This window comes from Anguilla anguilla, chromosome 12 (genome assembly GCF_013347855.1).
Source record: "Anguilla anguilla isolate fAngAng1 chromosome 12, fAngAng1.pri, whole genome shotgun sequence".
In the NCBI taxonomy this organism is placed as follows: Eukaryota; Metazoa; Chordata; class Actinopteri; order Anguilliformes; family Anguillidae; genus Anguilla; species Anguilla anguilla.
Window position 1 is genome coordinate 21,531,222 of NC_049212.1, and position 16,649 is coordinate 21,547,870.

Below are 16,649 nucleotides of genomic sequence, written 5' to 3' on the forward strand. Positions count from 1 at the left end.
CCCATCCCCATAGTTCAGAGAACAACACGAGCCATTGTGCTGCTCTGAAAACCTTGCTAATACAGTGCTAATACAAGGCTGATTACACGCCAGGGCTCTTGGGAGACCATTTTCTCTCACTGTGAAAAGGGGACAGCTGTGGATCCGGAACATGGACAACACTGAAATCCTATCCATTGGCTGATGCTGTGAATAGGATTTCAGTGTTGTCCATGTTCCAGATCCACAGCTGTACTCCCCTTGTATGTTAAGGTAAAATAGACAAGGGGAGTATATGCAGCACCAGCACGGACTCCTGTAATGTGCTTTGAATAAAGTCATTGCTTCTGCACTGCCACACAAAGGCCCATAATGGAGATAAAGCTTAAAAGACATCCTTATCCTCTTTTAACTCAGGCTATGTCTATATTTAATTATTTATTTTCTGATGACACAGCACCCTTATCCAGAGCAATTTACAGGGTATTCCACAGATAAAAACACGTGTGTTGTACAAACTATGGAATTGAATGTATGGCATTCACTACAACACACACAAAATGCACACACAAACACACACAGACACACAGACACACACACACACACACACACATGCATATGTGTCCTTGTGGTGTTCAGCAGAACACCACAGATGAAAAGAAACAGGTCCTAGTTATGGGACAAGACAAGGGGGGGACAAGATGATGTCCAGAAGCAAAATAGCCTCATTTGCCAGCTATGAGTCAGGCCTGCTTTGTCCAGTCAGCATACATACAGTATGTCTGATAAGTGTGTAAGACGAGTAAGCACTACGCCCATTACTGCAGATAAGATCATTTTGTGTTTTACAGTCGTTCCTTATCTCTTCCTTAGGGCAGAAACTCAAGGCTGTGATCAAGTCAGATATGTGCATACACCTGTATAGAATGGAATGGTAAGTGGAATGGTATTGAGAGTGCAATGAATGTTAGCTGTGTTTGTTAGAGTAGGTAAATAATGCAGATGAATGTATCTTTTTTGATAAACAATTTGTTAGATAAAGCTGTACTAAGGATTTTAGTACAGCTTTAGTGATGAAATTTAGTTTGAGCTGCTGAAACCATGTTCTGGACAGTATCCTTCAATCATTGCTCTGGATCATCAGGTTTGTGTTGCACAAGCTGGTCAAGGGATAATCAAGGCGGGCAATTAGAAGGTAAACACAATGAAATGCTAGTTGTTTGGGGGCTGGGTCTTAAGGCCAGTCGGCCTGTCAGTCAACCACAACTTGCATCATAATTAGAAGCCCCCACTGTACTCTGAGCAGGTGACTCACAGGCTGCTTTTCAAAGTCTTTGGGCATACATTACCACAGTGGGCCTGCCCACAGCAGACAGACACTCAGCTTGTCGTCAAATTTGGCACATGTCTCGTAAAAGAGGTCAGAGGTAAAGGAGAAGGGTGGGCCTGGCAGGGTGAACAGAAACCAGGTGAACAGTGTTCGGAGAAAGTGGACAGAACTGAGGGTATAGGACAAGAGAAGTGGCTGGATCCATCTACGCTATAGGGACCCTATCTCATTTCCCTGTCTCAAATGTACTTATGCAAAATTATACCAGTCATCAAACCGGTTAGACCTATTTTACCCCTCGACGACCATCGCCGGTGATGTCACCACGGCTTTGTTCCATCCGGTTTTTATATACAGTCCTCTCCACCAAAGAATGTAAACCTGTTTGCTGAAGTTCAGTGAACCAAAGAGGTGTTCCTAAAAGCCACTGCAATCTCACCCCACCCAAAATGGCAACTCAGGTGAGTCACCCACTGTTCTCAGAAAACCTTAAGCACTTATGTGACACATTAAATGTCATGTGAGTAGGGCATGCTACAACATCAATACAACTCCATTTGACTTAATATCCCAGAAACCGGTTGTCCTTTATTACTGCCAAAGTACAATGATAGATCTGGACAGACTGGTCAACTAAGACTACCAAGTCTTTCCCAGCTTGAACACATTCTAATTTTTCTTTGCCCATAAATACAATTTTTCATACATTTTTGACATTTTGGCAGATAACAGCTACACAAATATGTTGTTAATTTAGTATAAGACATACACTATATGACCAAACATATCTGGACACCCCACTGTCTGGGGCAGTTTTTCCATGGTTTTTAGTTCCAGTGAAGGCAAATCTTACAGCTACAGAAAAGAGTGGACTGAGTTCATATTAATGGCCATACTTTTGGATGAGATGTTGGATGTCAGGTGTCCACATACCTCAGGCCATGTAGTGTATGTATACATTTTCAGTCGGCATGAAACGACAGACATAGTTCTAAATTATATAATGTGTGGGCAGGTCTTTCTTTATCGTGCCAGAATAGGCACTGTTTCACTAAGGAAGCAAGAGGAAGCCTTTCAAATGATTTCTCCTGAGGACAGTGTGCTTTTATGGGGAGGGGGGTGTGGCGGGGGTGTTGTCACTAAAGCTGTCCCAGAGGTGCCTTTCACAGTCTCGCTCCCTCAATCCCCCACTCTCGTCTCTTCCACGCTTCCTAAATACTCAATTACTCCCGGGAAGAGTGTCTGTCACATCGTTCAGCCACCCACAGTCCATGCATCCTACAGTCATTTTGCTCTTAATTGTGGGTGATGCTGGGGAGAATCTGACATGTGAGTACATTTACCCTGGGAGTGTCTGCCTACACTGGCGAAAAAGATACAGTGACACGCTAAAACACACCTCCGGAGACATACAAACCACAACAGTTTCATTACATCTTTTCGAAACTTCAAAACGGGGAACAGAAAAAGTACACTCAGCACACTCCATTCTGCAGTATATTTATAGAGAAACAACTTTTGAAGTATTACGGTACATTATGGCATAAAGGAATCATCTGGTGTGGAGAAAGACCTTACGAAAAACGGAGAACTTTAAAATACTGAATGCCGACCGTTTGAAACCCCGAGGGACAGCAGTGTCTCAGCTAACATGCTCTGAAATGTCGAAAACAGCGAAACAATGTTTCCACATTGACGCCGTGCTACAATAACACTGTGAAAATATGATGTTATCTGGAATACACTAGTGTTGTATTGACCTGCACTCCCTGGGGCTTGGCTCAGTTATCGATTAGTTTTGAATATGAGCAGAGTCCCAAAATCACTTTGACAGCCATTATAGTTCTCCAGTGTTTGCTCCCTTGGAGCCCATCTCTCTGATATACTCTCTCGGACACAGACTGAGCACTCATGTTAATTCTGTAGATAAAACGAACCAAAAAAATTTTTTCTTTTTAAAACCAATTAGCTTTCTCTCTCTGGGGAAAAGACCAGATTCCTGTTATCAGCTGGCTTACGGTCTGGAAGCGAGTACTTCATCACGGAAGACAGATAAAAACTAAACAAAGGAATACAGTTATGACAATTAGGAAAGGACAGAATAAAACATTTGCTTTCAATGGACAATCACCAAATTAACACTTCACAGCATGTTCAAAAATACGTTAGTGAATTCTGCATTTAATGGCTATAATTAAAGACAGCCCAGATTTGCTGTTGATGGACATATCTTATTCAAAGCCATTTCTGTGGCTCTCCTCAGACTTCAGCCAGGCTGCATGCACTTCCTCTGTCAGGAAGCAAGCGTCTGTGTGAACGCCACTGAGAGCACTGATCTGAGATCTGTGGCTGTGAGATGCCCAGAGGCAGGAAGAGCACAACGTAATCTCAGTGAAGGATGAGTCAGGATACCCTGCAGTGACCCAGAAACAACCCCCCTCTGTCACAAACATCCTTATCCAACGGACTTTCAATGTTTAGTAAAAGTTTGCGAAAATTGCAACGACCAACCTGCATATCCAAATTGGCATGTCTGTAATGCTTTTGAAATTCTGTTTCTGAGAACAGCAAAGTCATGTGCTGGTTTAAAGAGAGAGAGGAAACCTTGGCACATTCTTTTCCTAGGTTTCTGTAACTACACCCATATGTGCCTGAGACTGGAGGGTGGGGGAGGGGGAGTGTGTGCCTGTTTGGGTTTGCTCTGGTTCATGTGTACATACATGGTATGACTGGGCTCTGTGTGCACTTGCTTACATGCGTGTATTTCTTCACAGTGAACGGCGACAAACGTTGGAATTTCTACCTAGAGCACCTAACTGAGAGCCGCATATTCTGCAATGGCCAAGATAAGAATCTGGCAGGGCGTGTGCACCCAATGTTTGAGTTTCACTTAACAAATGAAGGCCAACTTGATAAAACATTATGGATCTCATTCTGTTAACATTGTTTATTTATTTGTTTTTTAATCCATCTCTTCAAGGCAAATAAACAATGTTAACAGAATGAGATCCAGTAATGTTCTATTGAGTTGGCCTCCATTAGAAAAACATATTCATGCTTAATCTTAATACTATAACTCCATTTCTCACAAAGGAGTGAGTACTGAAATACTACTGAGTTGCATCTGAGCTGGCTGATTGGCTGGTATAAAATTGGAACTTTCCCTTATTATCATGATACAAAGGAGCTTGTTTGCAAGCACACCCCGAGAGGTGCAGGGAAGAGGGGTGATGGATTCCATTTTTAATATCTGTGGAAATAATCGACTCCCTCCATTTTTCTAGGGAATTTAGATCCTTGAAACATAAGGCTACTGAGCTGGTATTTGGAGAGAGCTTATCTGAAAAGAATGCACAAACTTTCGAGCAAAATGAATTGCCATGGCATTTACAAAAGTATTCAAACAATGTCGGTGCACCAGAGTTCAAAGACATTAGTTAGCACATCCGCTTCAGAACGTGATGTCATACTAGGAAGACCAGGAAGAGTATGATTAGTGGCCTTGTCTGTGGATCACAGCCTTTAGCTGAGCGAGCCAATCATATCTCTTCTTATGCCAAACAGCCAGCGAGGACCAAGCCCCTGTGGAAGACCTTTTCAGTTCACCAATCACTGAAAGATTGCCCAAGCCATTTTTTGCATTTATAGCTTAAGACTGCCCGGTTAAAAAGCACATTCTAAACACAATTCTAAAACCACATGAAATCAAGACTGAACATAAACAACAGCCTAACAAGTAAACAGTAGTTAGGCACAAACATTATCAAATGTTTCAATGATGGTCTAAGGCTGGTAGATCTGACTAACAAATGCTTCTACTGAGTTCAATATGGCCTTTTTTAAGATTCAGATTTTTGGCAGATATCAAGTCCACAAACATCCCAGACCAAGGACTAGCTGGATCCTGCACGACTCAACAGTGTGGATTTAACTGGTCCCACTGCCTGACTGCTGCAGCATTTGCATTTTAGTTGCTGACGCTCAGGACTCTAATCGAGCTATTCCACCGCGGTGCTGTGGGAGAAAGAGATAGAGGAGGGGACAGTGAGAGTGAGCAAGAGATAAAAAAGTGTCCCATAAAGAGAGCTAATTCATGGCCTTCCACTGAAAGGCAGAGAAAGATCTGCTGGGCCCCAAAGGCCAGGAAGCCTCTCTACTGAGTGTGCCTGCTTCATCTTCCGAAAGCTATTACGAGAGACGAAAAGCTGGTGATATTAAAGCCATCATAAGGCCTTAATTGAGTTTTCATTAAGGCTGACGGAAAAGCTATTTGAGATAAAAATAATAATAATAATAAGTGATAATGCTGAGTGTGTGAAAGAATGCGAGATATTCAAATTCAAGGTCCAATTCTGCTCACCCCAGTCTCAAGTTTCAGCCTCCTCAATGAAGGGAGAGGATGGAGGTCATGCGTTTTTTTTCTGTACCCAAACTAAGTGTCAATCAGCATCACATTCATACTGCTCTTTCACCCCCGCAAATCGCCTCTCCCTTTCAACGGAACGAGTTGTGGCACTGAAAGTTTTCTGAGTGACACACTACACCAGTGACTGGAGGGTTTGGCACTCAGACCCCAGTTACAATGCTGCTCTGCGGAAACGGGTTTGGATAGATGACTCCAAAACACACCCCAAGACTGAAACACAAAGGGACCTCTTATGAAGCTCCATTAGTTGAAAATGTATGACCAAGAGGGCCCCTCCCAATCTTGTCCCACCCAGCCCTATCCCTCCCCAAGGGACACCACACATTATTGGGCCACCCCAGGATGAGGAAGGTGTCCCCTAGGAAGAATTACACCACAACAGTCACATTATGACAAACATAATGTACATTATGTCAAATTATGTACATCAGGACAACCACTTTGCTGGTGTATTTGCCTTGTATATTAAGAGAGGGCTGATACTGAAGAGAGGGAGAGATGGCACAGAGCTGTTATCACTGCATTTCCGGTACAACCTGTGCTGGTAGCTGCATTACTGAGTATGGGGAGTAGACCTGCAACCAAAAGGTTGTTGGGTCAAATCCCACATAGGGTCATTTTCATTACACCCCTAAGCAAGGCTCTTAATCTGAATGACTCTTATTTTGAAGTATTCAGCAGCATAATTGACTAAGATGGACAAAATGTGAACTATATAAGCCCTGCTGGCCAGGGGCATAGTTGCACACGGCTAGAGCCCTGGCTGGTTGTAGGTGTTTTTGAGTTTGTTATCACAATGTCTGAGCATTCTTTATGCAAAGATTGTGTAGGTCAGACTGGTCCCTCGCCTTTAGTTCATTCTGAATGACATTTGCTACTTTTTGCACTGCCACATATTTTAAGTTTTCCTCAAATAATTGCCATATTTGCTAAGCACTGCAACCTGTGTCCTCAACCCCTCCCTCCCCCATCTCAGGGCTTCGGCGCCCAAAGCTTTCAGACAGCAGGTATAAAACACTGACACTTGCAGTATCAAAATGGAGACGAAAGGAGACCCAGTTATTAAGAAAACCACAATCAATGATTTATGGTGCTGGCTGCAGGGTCCATCTTCACACTGGAACTCTGTCGCTAAGCTAATTCAAGGTGCTGTGTTTCTGACCCTTTAATAGCTGCTTATTGCAACTGCAGAGCTCTGGAGAAAACCCACATCAGAGAACCTGAAGAGGATCTGTTGAGTTTAACACCGTGTCTGCCTTGTAGCTACAGTCTTGACTTTGTTTCCCATGGGCCTAATCTTGTTTCAGAGGCAGTATCTAGACTTACCTCCCATGGCTGAATGCTGTGGCCATAGAAACAGAACACCTAACACGTTACAAATCAGGCCACTCTCAAGACTGCTAGTTAGCTAGCTACTGTGACCGAATATTCAATTTTTTAAAGAATATGGCAAAAATGCTGACAAAAACCACTGATAAAGCAGCAATGCCCACCATGATAATTTTGATTATATAAAAACTGTAAGTTTCACACTCAGTTATGAAAAAAGAACATTTCTACCAGTATACTTAAGTGAGAACAATAAAAAAAATGCACTAATTTAAAAAAATGATATTTTTATCTAAGATGAAATGATGGTTAATCAATCAGATAAATCGTGCATGTGTGGAAGCTGCTTGGTGGTTCATTCTGCTAAAGAACTTTCCAGTGAGGGGATGGGCCCTAGAAACCGGTATGGAGTCAGGACCATGCCAATGCTGACTGTGGCCAGCAGCTCCACAGGGTGAAGAAAAATCAGGTGCAGTCTGCAGGGATGACCTCTCTCATCACTCACTAGCAAGCCCAGTTAGTCAATCGGGCCCCTATTTGCTTGAGATAAACATGAAGCGTCTTTCTGACTTCACTTTCATTCAAGATCACGTGGTGGGGCATCCTAAACTAGGGGAAAAGTATGCAGAAAATGATGCAGGTGTGGACCTGGCTCTTATCTCACTGGCTCTGATCTGAGATTGTTGCAGTTCCGTTACAGAACAACAGCCTTCGGCAGAACTCGAACAAATAGCCTACCAGTACCAACATGTCTCCATATGTGGATAACAGAATTACAAAGCAGGCCATTTTAGTGTGGGCCAAGGCCAGGCCAATGAGTTGCGACATGTCCCTTATTTACAAACTCCCACGCTAACCACTGCTTTCAGCACTTGACTTTTCACTATTGTACCACAGTCAATAGGAGGGACTGGTGCTTCTGGGTATGTGAATTATGAATAATATGTTTTTGCATATCTATTTTTTCCATGAGATGGAACATTCAGTTAAAAAAAAAGGGTGGTTAGTCACCATAAATAAGGTTTCAGTTTTTCTCTGCTTAACTCTTAGCATGTTTACTGAGTTAATTGCCTCCGCATATTGAGGAATCTTAATCATTCAATCAAAACCATGAACCATAATCTAGGACACATGGGGTTTAACTTATTTGACAGCTAGTCATTCACTCTTCTTGACATCAAATTCCACATAGCCATAGTACTGCTACAAGGCCAGTCATATAACACGGACCTCTGCGGTGCTCTGGCTGCAACCTCAAAAATGTAGGCTACATTCCAAACTGGCAGGCCTCAACAACCACTACATACATGAAAATTAATACTTTAAATGTCACTGAATGTCACAAATTGGGTAGCCTGTGGTATGGAATGTCCACAGTGGGCCATCAGACTGAATAGATTTGTGTTCTCATGTTTCTTCAGAGAGGTAATAAAACCTTCCAGGAGAGAAGATGCCAGAACACCCTAGATTTCTGTGTATAAGGGGCTCAGCAAGTATTAACTGCCCAAGGAATTCCCTTGGATGTTTGGGGGGGGGGCAGGAATCCAATAACATTCTAATGGGCGGGGTCAACCAAAATAGGCCACTTTGTAACACGTTAGCAAGTTCACCATATCAAAGTGTATTGACCCTCTCAGTCTAGACAATGTGTATCAGACATGGTGTTTCCCAGATTACTATGAATTGAACATGGTGCTACTGGGCAAAATGTATGAGCACAACACAAAGTAAATAGGTTGTAAATAAATGACCACTGGTCACATCCAAACCAGCCAAACACCTTTTTAAAATTGTTTTTTAGGTTGCACAAAGCTGTGAAATTGTGTTCTGGTAGATGTATTGTCCTTTTCACTGGTGAGGACCTACTTACACCGTCGCTGAAAAACTATGGTTTGGGGCTGATAAAAACTTTACAACAATGTTGTTATTCACCCTAACCAAATCACTATCTCTTAACTTGGAAAAAGTTGCTGTAATATTCTATGTTAGCTGGGCTAAGACAGAAAAAACTGACAAAACAACAAAAACACCAGAGTGTAATTTATGTATATCTACAGTAGACTGTTGGAAAGTATACCATACTTAAAACAATCTTGTGGGCTCAATTAAACCAGACGTTTAGATGAAAAAGTGATATATATATCACAAATACTGAAGTATGCATGATCTCTTTTTAGTTCACACACAGGCAAACACATTTAAATTAAAGATTACAAAAGAAATTCGGTCAGAGGAATCTCACCTTAGGCCTCTTCCAGTGCACCCTGCCAATCTTGTTGCCTTGATAGAAGAGGGATTCATCGACAGTGGGGAACAGGGGGTCCTCGAAAAGTGTCTTGTTTTGCAAGCACTGCTTCTTCAGGGATGCATACGCTTGGCCCTCATACGCCTTCACTGAGGAAAACATGCTTCAGCCTGCAGTTACAACACAAGCACCACAGGGGGCACTGTTAGATACAGGCCAGAGGAGGACACTGATTATAACAGCCACTATTTTACAAACTCTTTTCAGCTCTCCATCTCACTGTTTCTAAGGAAGCAAGTCTTTAAATTCCTGAATTTATTGCTACATTTTTTTTGCTCAGGGAGCTTAAAGCCAGGCTGTTTTTTTCTAATGGAATTCTATTCGGAAAAGTGAAATGTTTCTTGTTTCCAACCCTTTCTGTGCGCTGATAATCAAACTTGTATAAAAGAACACACCAATAAATTGAACATGATAAAACTATTTCGTAATCACTGAATCCCCAACAATGCAGGACAATCCCAAGCAACCAACAAGCCAAATAAACAAATAAATAAAAGGCCACCACAAAAGCAGAACTTTAAGAAATGCAGGAAGCTGGACATCAGTATGTGACTCAGGTCTCGGAGGCAGACAGAGCGTCTGGCTGCATTCACAGGCTCACTCACAAACAGAATACCAAAATCCCCTCCTACCGTACGGCTACATTTTACTTTAATTCAGTGTTATGTATTTATTGGCTGTTGGAAGGCTGGCTGTAACCCTGGAAACTAACAGCGGAGGAAAATGAAAGGGGGTCACTGTGAGAACAGCAAGAATTTCCACAAGACAGATGAGTTTGTTGTCTCTTCTTTTCCAAAAATTGAATTAGTGGCATGTACAGATACCGACACTATACAAGATATTGGAGTATATTGGAACCTTGTTGCTGGAAAGACTGGTGTTTTTCATTTAGGCTATCTCAAACAGGCCCAGGGAAGAGACTTCCTCTTTTTCCAAGACAAATCAAATATTAGCTAAAGATGGAGACTGAAAAATCATGACAATCAGACCATAAACTCCCACACACTCCCATATTTACATTTCTGGAAGACAAAGTTATAAATAATAAAAAAATAATTACTTGAATTTATTTTCATTTGAACTGAAATAGTCACAGTACTGTTTCATCCCTGCTCCTATTTATCTACTAATTAAGGCTTCACAAGAAGGAGTCTGTTGCGAATACTTGGTAGCAACAGACCTGTGTTGTTAAGGAGATTCTTTCAAAGGATTACCCAGTCAGGCACTCTAATCTCTTCAGTGTTTGCACAACCTTATTGACAGAAGAAATATGCACCTCCATAAGAGCACTTAGGCTAAACAGTGTGATTTTCAGTTCTATCAGAGAAGAAGACAATACTTACATTGCAAGTAAATGGCTCATGTTTCTGAAAACAGGCTCTCCAGCCCCAGAACAAAATGCAACATCTTCATATGGAGATGGTAATGGTGAATATTTATAACCACAACATTATATTGTGAGTATTATAACAACTGGACCTGAGTCTTATTAGATACTCACAAAAGCATATTCAGCATCAATTTATGCTGCCTATGCAACCGCACACTCACATCAAACTCTCAGTCTGACAATGCACCGTAGCCACAGTTGAATTATTTATCTAAATTCTCTACTTTTCCTCCAGCCAGTCAGAAGATGTATTTCACAATGCAAGAGAAGATTTGTTTTAAAAAAGAACGCCCTCACCTCGACTCCGTGTGATTCCAGAGACTTCCTTCAGAAGCTCGAGGGAAGTAACAACAAAAGTGGCTCAGAGGTGTTGTCGGGGCTACAGCACAATGTGGAAATTTGGCTTCCCGAAGAGGGGATCAGGCAAGAGAGACGGGAATCTCTCCCTCTCCTGTGATCCATGCACTGTACCATTAATGCAAATTCCCCCTTCAGGGTATTAGGGCACCTGCCTGCCCCTTTTTCACTCCAATAAAGCTTTCTGTTAAAAAGGTGTCCACACACAGGACTGGCAGCCACTCCTAGAGCTGGCATTGAGTGAATTTGATATGGGCCACAGGGCAGCCACTGCACTACAAACAGCTTAAGCTAAATGAGCCACACCTGAGTGTGTTTCTTCTCTTTTCATAGAGCCATGGGGTCTGGCAATGCAGATAAAACTATCATGAGCGATGCTCATGTCCTGGAGTAAGTGAGAATAAAATCAGGGAACAGTTTATTAATATACCGTCTGTCTTCATGCTGGACAGTTTTTTGGTGTGCCACAGACGGATGAAACCCTTCAGGTTAATTTCAACACAATCAATATGGAGCAGGTAGAGAAACGCCATGCAGTAATGACAAATCCAGCAAAACAATCCCAAACATGAGGCATTACATGAGATTAACATTACATTATGAAAGCGGGCCTTTGCAATGTCTGGTTTTAAACCTTCCATGTATTTCGAAGAAGACATGCTGCAGCACTAAAACATTCCACTGAACTAAAAGACCTGTGAAATTAAAATGACCTGTGAAATGCATCATCCTGGAATGGTTTCCGTTTTTTGGGAATAAAAATGTAGATGTCGGAAAAACGTAGCTTAAACAGACTTGTAACAGATGGCACAGAGCTCACTGATAACAGCACTGGCTCCTGTTTCTTTTGCCCACTGCCCGCTCCAGATAAGAGCGGTGACAGCGCAGCGGAAATACTGGCGATGGAAAAGAGCAGAAAGTAAAGACTTTACAACAGCCGAGGGAGAAGCAGTGACAGTGACAGTTCACACAGCTAGGATGCCATCTTAGAGCGTCGAGACAACAAGCACTAACCACAGGAAGGAACATGTTTTATGTGGTGTAGCTTAACATTCTACAAAAAGAACAAAGCCCTTGCTCACCCAATTCAATTCTGTAATCCTTTCTAGGAAGTGCACCCCATTATATTTAGATACATTTCAAGCTTCTACACAAGAATCACTCCGTTCCTTCCAGCAACATAACAAGCTAAATCTGCACATGACCAATTCATCATTGAAGCAGAATACTGTTGAGTTGAAATAAAATTTCAGCTTTAAAAATCACATTAGTCTATTTTTGTTCAGAGAACAGGCTTATTTCCCCTATTTAGAGGATGCTAAATCTAGAATGTTGCATCACCTGTACACACACTTAGAAAAATGTGACTTGTGAAATGTGACTCGTAGAAGGAGAACCTTTTAATTTTGATGGCAGGGAAAGAAAATTACAGCTGTGACCCACCCTATCTACCCAAATACCCACAAACCATGGTATATCTGCCACCAAATAATGACAGCTTTTTGGCTAATACAAGGAGCCATATATACACCAGGTTTGTGTAATATCATTTGAAGGCCAAGTCCCAGGTTTTCAGCTATAAATGCAAATTCTATGAGTGTGCATTATGGAGAAATTCAAAAGGCTACAGAACTTGTTATTTTGCAGAAAGCCTTGACCCAATCTGTAGAGCTTGCAGCATGACTGTAATCATAGTACAAATGTAAGGAACTAGCAATGTCCCTCTGACTTCTCACCTCCTCACTTCAGTTTTTAGCATTAGCAGGTCTCTCAGTTTAGCACCGACAATTCAATGTTATAAATAAGATATAAAATGTTATATTTCAGAAGGAATTATGCCATGTGACTCAGTCCCTCCCCAAGGCAATGCATCACTTCACCTATCTAAAGGAAATAAGTCCAGCATGCTTTTGATCCCAGCTGATAAGGCTCAATGCTAAATTTGATGGCACAATTAAATATAACTCGTATAACTCCTAATTGGAAAAAATGAAAGAAGTGTGACTAGGGTAAAGAAAACCCTACCCGTAGCTGGATTCTAAATTCCCCCAATGAAATAAATTGTTCAGTGAGTGTATGCTACAATGGCACCAATGCTTAAATTCCGAATCAGAAAGGAAAGGGCACAATTTCTTGGGACTATGAAAGGCTCCTTTATTATTTTACCCTATTCTAAGGACTTGACTGCATTAATCACACTAAACCTTTGGAGGAAGTGTTTCAATCCTACAGACCCTTAAACCAGGGACAGTTGGGCTCAAATGTCACAGCGATTGACCGACAATAAAACTGAAAATACCATAATGTTCAGCCTGTGTTTTAAACAAAGATCTATATCTATGTGGCAAGCCTTTCCTCTAGTCAGTATTGAGAAGATTAAGGGTTGTTACTTTCTTATTGATCAAAAAGAATTCAGAGACGCATATCGTACCACACCAAGTATATGCACGTTGCTTGGGTGATGACCACAGTCGCTGCCTACCTAGGTTACAGTCAATAATCCACTCTGCACAATAAATAAATAAAGAAATAAACAGACCTGATCTATCACTTGCTTGAACGTCTACCACATATCCACCTATTTAAAGGCGCGCCTACAGGTGTAATTACCGACTAAGAATACACATTTTAAAAAGTCCCCGAAGCAGTCATTTAACTCCCATGACTGTGTAGCTGGACAGCCTGTCACAATCCAAAGTGTTAGAAAACAACACCTGTGACTACAGGCTAAATTAAAACACGAGTTCCGCCAAATGGCACGCCTGCTGAAACAACAAAAATCAAATTCACAAGATGCTCAAAGCACAAAAACGTCAAAGGCCATGATTGCCCTAATTAATTTATTAATATGATTTCTTGTTTTAATTAGCCTACCATTCATATTTGCTTTATAATATTAACTCTTTAAAAATCTTGTCAGGAAAGACTGCGTACATTTGGATAACGTTCCGACAAACTGAGGACCCTTCTGTTGACCACAGAAGAAATCACAAAGGAGAAATGACAAACCACGCCTAACTTCGACGACATAACGTAACCAAAAATAAATAAGTAGACTGAATAGTCCACGCGTCTGTTCGTGTATGCACATAGTGAAGTTTTTAACGTCTATTGTGTGTGCATAGAATTGGCTTATTGAACCGGATTAAACATCCAGGCGATTTAAAGTGTTTCGCCTACATCTGCGCAGTGCGTAACATTGAATCTGAAAACCAAACCCTAAGCCTTGGTACTGTCCCGTTAAAATACGCAGCCATTAATTTAGTTAGCTACGAAGTATTTTATAGCCGTTAATCCATTAACCCTGTGTAAGACCCTACTTTTAACGAATTAACGCAGCTAAAGCATTTTTCTACGGTCGTAAAAATCAAGCCAAGTTGGATGAACCTTGACAATGCTGAACTCAATGTGTAAAAGCCACATTAGGTGAATATAAATTGGCTACCCAGCATGAATGCTCCCGTCAAAATGTTCACGTCATGGCATTAATGAACTCAGAAAGAGGAATGAAAGCTCATCATTCTGCTGCAGCATGCAGCACGTCCGCTCCGTGTGGTACTGAAGGACAGGGGTTTGACAACTGAACTTTTAAAAAAATTTAAGGTTACAGTTTTGTATCTCCGATGGGTCATAGTTGAGTTTCTGGAGGCAGGACTGAGTGGGTTTTCTTCAACAAATGTCCTCTTTGGGGATAGTCGGGCCTGAAACCCAATGGCCTCCAAATTCGGAATACCAGAGCACCAACTCTTAAATAAATGGATATGGTGAGTAAGCACAGTGGCCTTCCAGGTGAATGTACTGGGGATGTTGAACCAGCTCTGCGACCAACACGTGTTGTAGCCAGTATAGACTTTTAGAGGGGGGAATCCCAACAAGAGCTTGGGGAGCATCGGCCTCTCTCTCTCTGATGAAGATCTCCACCTAGAACCTCTGTTGCGGTCATGGATTTGGGGACTGGCCTGTCTGAATTATGATGCTTTTCCCATAAACATTTTCTTTTTTTCCATAAGCAGCATCACTCCATATAGGTGCCACACAAGTTTCCAAAGGCGCAGCACAAACATTGTGACATCTTCACAAATGTCTGCATCTCATTAATGACAACTTGTGCATAATTTAGATCGCGATGGGAAATCTTAGAACCTGTTCGATGTTTTTGGATAACCACTGCACAACGATTCACGCAGAACAGCATATGCTAGACGTTATTATACCAAGCAACGAAAAAAGGTGGGGCTGCATGTTGGTATTTCAAGTCCCAAACAAAGGAGTGGCAACTTAGAATCGTGATGTATTATCCACAGAAGTGCCCTGTTGAAGCTGCCATTCTATATATCAGCCTAACGGGTTGTAAAAGGCGACTGACCCGATCAGTAGGCTAATCGAAGGTGGTACAATATTACATTACACACCTACTAGCGTACACGAATGGTTTCCATCATTTAAGATAGCGGGCTATCTCGCAAAGCTGGTTTAGTGTCAGCCAACTGAATTCACAACGTGCTAGCAATACGTTTATCTTTACTGAGCGCAGGCACGCATGTATCCAGCTCGATGTAGCAGGCGGGCCACCGGATAACAAGGACTGCTCCTCGTGCACCCATCAATTTACTCGGGGCAGGCGGTCTTGAGGGTGGGGAGGGGGTGTCAAATCAGATCATTACACCACAATGATTAGACTATCACTATATCGCGTCTTTCCTCTGCAATTGCCGCGCGCTTTCCAATAGCAGCGCAAACAATTCTTCCGCAATAGGCTCGGCAGTGTTTCCAACAGGTTAGTTACAGTCAGGAAATAAAACGCATGCAATATTGAGGTCGCGCTGTTTTTGTCCTTACCGGAGCAGGGTTCCGTTCCCTCGGTGACGTGTTATATCTGGTCCGCCGGGGATCCAGCTGCGTTAATGCGGTCCCAGGACTGATGTGCCACTTGCTCTGTGATGCACAGCTCCTTGCTCCGTTTGCGAATTTCTTGCTCACACACACTAGGGAGGAGCTGACTCGTTGAGCCTCAAACTCAAACTGAGCATGTGCGACGGCAAACTCTGCTTCAGCTTCGCTCTTCGAAATATTGTTTAAAGGAGTTGGGGATAGTTGTGTTCGTTGGCAATTCTCCTTCTGCATCTTGCAAAGGCGTTATAATATAGTCTATAGGAGTGAAAACGTGTCAGTGGTCATTAGTTTTTGTAGGAAGGAACTAAAAAAACAACACGAATAAAGTTAAAACCCAGAAACATATCATGGAAGCAGCCCACACACTGCACTGCTCATCTCCATAGTAGCTTCACATGTGTTCAAGCTGAATTCACTTTTATCTGGAGTCAAAGCTATTTTAAATGGACGTTTCCATGAAGTTGATTTTTAGCATGCGCACCGTGTTAACAAGATGATTGTGGTAGGCAATAGAGCTACTATAAATGTGGATAACATATCTCTGATGATCATAACGTTTATGAGATGCACATAGAGTGTAATAACCCGCCTAAATATGCAGATTTCTGGAACATATTTACGCAAACGATTGCCAATAGGT

The 16,649-nt window shown here is 41.9% G+C and overlaps 1 protein-coding gene across 2 annotated transcripts in view; it reads right to left on the reverse strand.

Annotated features, from left to right (window-relative positions):
* capn5a (calpain 5a) overlaps positions 1-16,151 on the reverse strand; it is a 38,804-nt gene extending 22,653 nt beyond the window's left edge. Inside the window, exons 1-2 of one of the 2 annotated variants that reach the window (XM_035383925.1) lie at positions 15,956-16,148; positions 9,307-9,479 (exon numbers count right to left, since the gene is read on the reverse strand). In XM_035383925.1, coding sequence (XP_035239816.1) covers positions 9,307-9,471 — 165 coding nt within the window. In that variant the 5' untranslated portion in view covers positions 9,472-9,479; positions 15,956-16,148. Of the gene's footprint in view, positions 1-9,306; positions 9,480-15,955 lie in introns of both variants that reach the window. The other variant, XM_035383926.1, reaches the window with a different exon arrangement.
* Positions 16,152-16,649: the final 498 nt, after the last annotated feature.